At 38.9% G+C, this 4,687-nt stretch overlaps 1 protein-coding gene across 1 annotated transcript; it reads right to left on the reverse strand.

Annotated features, from left to right (window-relative positions):
- LOC110261297 (vomeronasal type-1 receptor 4-like) lies at positions 2,415–4,371 on the reverse strand. Its single transcript, XM_021097277.1, is given in 4 exon segments — positions 2,415–3,378; positions 3,381–3,488; positions 3,491–3,517; positions 3,520–4,371. Coding segments are annotated over 4 exon segments (996 nt in total). The 5' UTR covers positions 4,088–4,371; the 3' UTR covers positions 2,415–3,085.

The raw sequence follows: 4,687 nt of genomic DNA on the forward strand, positions 1-4,687 counted from the left end.
GACTCATGCATTTTTGATCAATTAATCTATGACAAAGGAGTCAGGATATAAGTGAAGAAAGAAACTCTCTTTTAGAGAGGGCTGAAATTAAGTAGTGCTGAAATTGTTTGAGCAATTTCCCAATCTATGTATAAAAAGCTGGAGACTGGAGTTCCCATTGTGGCTCAGTGGTTAACAAATCCAACTAAGAACCATGAGGTTGCGGGTTCGATCTCTGGCCTTGATCAGTGGGTTAAGGATCTGGTATTGCCCTGAGCTGTGGTGTAGGTTGCAGACGTGGCTTGGATCCCATGTTGCTATGGCTCTAGTGTAGGGCCACATGCTGCAAGTGTGGCCCTAGAAAAGACAGAAAGACAAAAAATAAAATAAAATAAAATAAAATAAAATAAAATAAAATAAAATAAAATAAAATAAAATGTTGGAGACAACTGAACAGCTGAACTCTGCAGAAGGCAAATATCTGCTCATGCAGAGTTCTAAAGTACAGGGTCTCCTTCAAAGATAAGACAAGCAAGTTATGCATTAATCATGCTATTCTATAAGCAGCAGCACTATGCCCTAGAGGGATGCACTAGTGCTATTAGTTTCCTTTGTTATTCACTAAGAGGTAGCTTTGTCATTGCCTATGCCTGTTCTTGCTTCCTCACTTACAAAGGGCACCTTCCTTAATAAAAGGCACATGGGCTAAAGCCTAGGTGCCTTTGTTCTGCAGAACAGAATGGCTCCTGGTCTCCCACTTTCTAACTGTAAAAGCGTCTTGTGTGTTTTGTTATACCGCCACCCCTTTCAGGATTCGCCCTTGCTCTGCAGTGCTGGAAGTGGCAATAAAAAATAAACACAAAATTGATTTAAAACCCAAGTATAGTTCAGAAACCATAAAACATCTAGAAGGAAACATAGGCAGAATACTCTCTAACATAAATTATAGCAATAGTTTTTTGGGTCTCTCTTCTAAAATGAAGGAAATAAAAGCAAAAAATAAGCAAAGGAGACCTAATTAAAACTGGAAAGCTTTTACACAGTGAAGAAAAATATGGACAAAAGGAAAAGATAACTTATAAAATAAAAAAATTTTAAAAGCATATGACTGATAAAAAATTAATATTAGATACCTTAGAAAACTATACATAGAACTACCATATGACCCAGCAACCCCACTCTTGGGCATATATCCGGACAAAACTTTCCTTGAAAAATACACATGTACCCACATGTTCATTGCAGCACTATGCACAATAGCCAAGACATGGAAACAACCCAAATGTCCATTGACAGATGATTGGATTAGGATGATGTGGTATATATACACAATGGAATACTACTCAGCCATAAAAAAGAACAAAATAATGCCATTTGCAGCAACATGGATGGAACTAGAGAATCTCATACTGAGTGAAATAAGTCAGAAAGAGAAAGACAAATACCATATGACATCACTTATATCTGGAATCTAATATATGGCACAAATGAACCTTTCCACAGAAAAGAAAATCATGGACTTGGAGAACAGACTTGTTAGTTGCCAAGGGGGAGGGGGAGGGAGTGGGACGGACAGGGAGCTTGGGGTTAATATATGCAGACTATTGCCTTTGGAATGGATTAGCAATGAGATCCTCCCATGTAGCATTGGGAACTATGTCTGGTCACTTATGATGGAGCATGATATGTGAGAAAAGAGAATGTATACATGTATACATAACTGGGTCACCACGCTACACAGTAGAAAGTTGACAGAACACTGTAAACCAGCTATAATGGAAAAAAAATCATTATATGTAAAAAAGATATTTGCAACCCAGTGTGCCTATGAGCATTACTTAAAATAGCCAAGACATGGAAGCCACCTACATGACAATCAACAGATCTATCAATAAAGATGTGCTGAACATACATGCATACACACACACACACACACACACACGTATGTAAAAGGCTGTACTTATCACCAAAAAAAGAATGAAAAATTGCCATGCGCAACAACCTGGATAGATTCTGAGGATATCATGCTTACTGAAACAAGCCAGAAAGAGAAAGACAAATTTGGTTGTTATCACATATATTAAATCTATAGAATGAAACCAGTGGATCAATAAAACTAAGAGAAACAGACTCACAGATATAGACGAGAAACCAGTGGTTACGGCTGGAGAGAGAAAAGGGAGTAGGTGTTAGATAGGGTAAAGGAGGAAGATCTTGAAACTACTAAACATAAAATAAACAAGCTACTAGGACAGATTTTACGGTACATGGAACAGAGCCAGTAGTTTATAGTAACTTTAAATGGAGTACAATCTTATAAATATTGAATTACTATGTCTTACAACCAAAATTAATATTATACTGTAAATCAACAAACTGCAAGAGAAAAAAATTTAAATTTAAAAAGAATGATATAATGAGATAGAGGTGCTTATTATGGAACGATAGCAATACATTACAATATGTGAATGGAACAGTAACTGGCACATACTCAATTTACAAATATTTTATGTCAAATATATTTCTATTTATAAAATCAGATGTAACTTAATTTTGTTTTTTTTTCTTCTGCAGCACTTCCCTTCAACCTTGTTGTCTCTACATGAAAATATTTAAACATACTAATCTCCCTTCAAAACCTCCTGTTTCCAATAGATCCTTGCCATCTATTGAGGATGTTATCTTTAAAATTCATAGCAGCTTCCCAAAGGCTCTACTGGCTTAGAGTGATTTGACCTCTGGCTCCACACCAGGCTATTGTCTACACTGAGAGGACATTGATTTCTTCACCTTCATCAATGACCCCTGCACACACGGATCCATGTTCATGTATACCTTTATGTACAAGCCCACAACTTATTTCATTCCTGGGAAAAGATGTTTTAGATCAAAGACTACACAACTGTGCAGTTCACAATACACAATCCTTTTGAATTATTATTCTGTAAATTCTGAATGCCTTTTCTGAAAGTATTAGAAACTCGTCAATCCGAGAATTCTTTACAAGATACGTGTATTTCATGACAATACGGTTACAAGTTTTTATTTTGAAAAAGATGTTCATTATGACCTATTCTCTCTTTTGAAATTCAAAATTTTTTAGGACTTAGAGATGAATGAGCAAGTGAATGAACAATTGGAAACTGTGCATTGTGGAAAGATATACAATTTGCATACTTCTTATAATAGCTGGTGATTTTGCATTCCTTATCCAGGCAAAGTAGAGACTGTGTACAGTGGAGTCACGGCTCATGAGCAGAAAGGGGCTCACCGTTGGGAACCACGCAGCCATAATTGCAGAAATGTTTACAAGGAACCAGCTGGGATTATCAAAAAAAGTCAAAATAACTTGAAAGATGGAGGAAAGAGTGTAAAAATAGATAAAGCTGCTCACCAGGAAAGGATGGTTCGGGTAGCTCTGGACTCAGGCGAGGACCTGGGGGAGATGATGTTCCTGCGAATGTGCTGGACCTGCTGCTTGTGTCTGTACAGGAGGAAAACCATGGAGCGCTGGCCCAGAGCATGAGCCCCAAGATGAAACATCAGGGAGTAACAGCAGCAAGGCAAGTAATATGCTTCTGGTTTCGTCATAACGAAGAGCAGAACAGTATCCAAAATCTCTTCTGTTTGTGATATTTTTGTCACTGTATTTGCCAGTTATATTCACAGGGAAAACGACATTGACCAGCATTTGGAGCATCCAGCACAGGCACATCGAGGGAACAATGTGCTGGGGAGCTTTTGCTTTAAGCTCTGCCCACCTGGAGTTCTGGGGGCTGATCGTGATCACCTGAAAGACACTCAAGAGGCAGATGCTCCCCATGGACACTCCCCTCCCCACTCGGTGAAGAAAGAAAATAAGTTTGCATCCAAAATCACTGGGGGAAAATTCGCACCCAAATGCTGCCATGGTCTGGGGGACTCCTTTAGAGAGAAGGGTCAAGAAGTTGGCCACAATCAGGTGCTGAAGAATCACGTCTGTGGACCGTGACCTGCACCCAGTGAAGTAAAGGTTGATATAATGGCAAAGAAGGGAGAAATTCCCCAGGATTCCAACCACAGTCTGTGTTAAGAAGATCACATCTATGGTCACATTCCTGCTGGCCATCCTCCCAGCTCACAGCCACTAATGTTTGTCTTGTGACTTAGAAGGTCCTGGGTGGGGATATGAAGCAGGTGCTGCATGTGTCCTGTCAGCTGAAACCAACAGTCTCCCCTGACCATTAATTCCCATTTAGAAAAGTTTACTTCATGTTTTTCCTGGTTCTGGCAGCCTTGAAATTGTTGAATGTGTGATGTTTAAGGGCGCTTATATATAAAGTTACTCACTGAAGAATCTCCACATGATTTTCACTTCATTCTTCACAAATCCATGAGCCAGGGACACCTGTAACTTTAATCTAGAGGGAAGGGTAGCACAGAGAGGTTAGGTATCTGTCGACATGTGCTGTGTAGGGCAGAGTGAGGACTTCAAACTCTGTGCAAGAGTGTGGTCTGTTAAACACAGGGCACTGAACCACCAGGCTCTGTCCCAAAGCTAGTTAGTTGTACTCAAATTATGATCCAGATCTATAGCTAGTCTTGATTTCACAATGTGACATATAGTTTTAGACTGGTGGTATTTTATATTGTCATTATAACAAGATTCCATTTATTTGAAAAGCTTTATTCTACAGAGCACGATCAACTAGGAATTAAGTTTAGATGT

Source organism: Sus scrofa, chromosome 6 (genome assembly GCF_000003025.6).
Source record: "Sus scrofa isolate TJ Tabasco breed Duroc chromosome 6, Sscrofa11.1, whole genome shotgun sequence".
Classification (NCBI taxonomy): Eukaryota; Metazoa; Chordata; class Mammalia; order Artiodactyla; family Suidae; genus Sus; species Sus scrofa.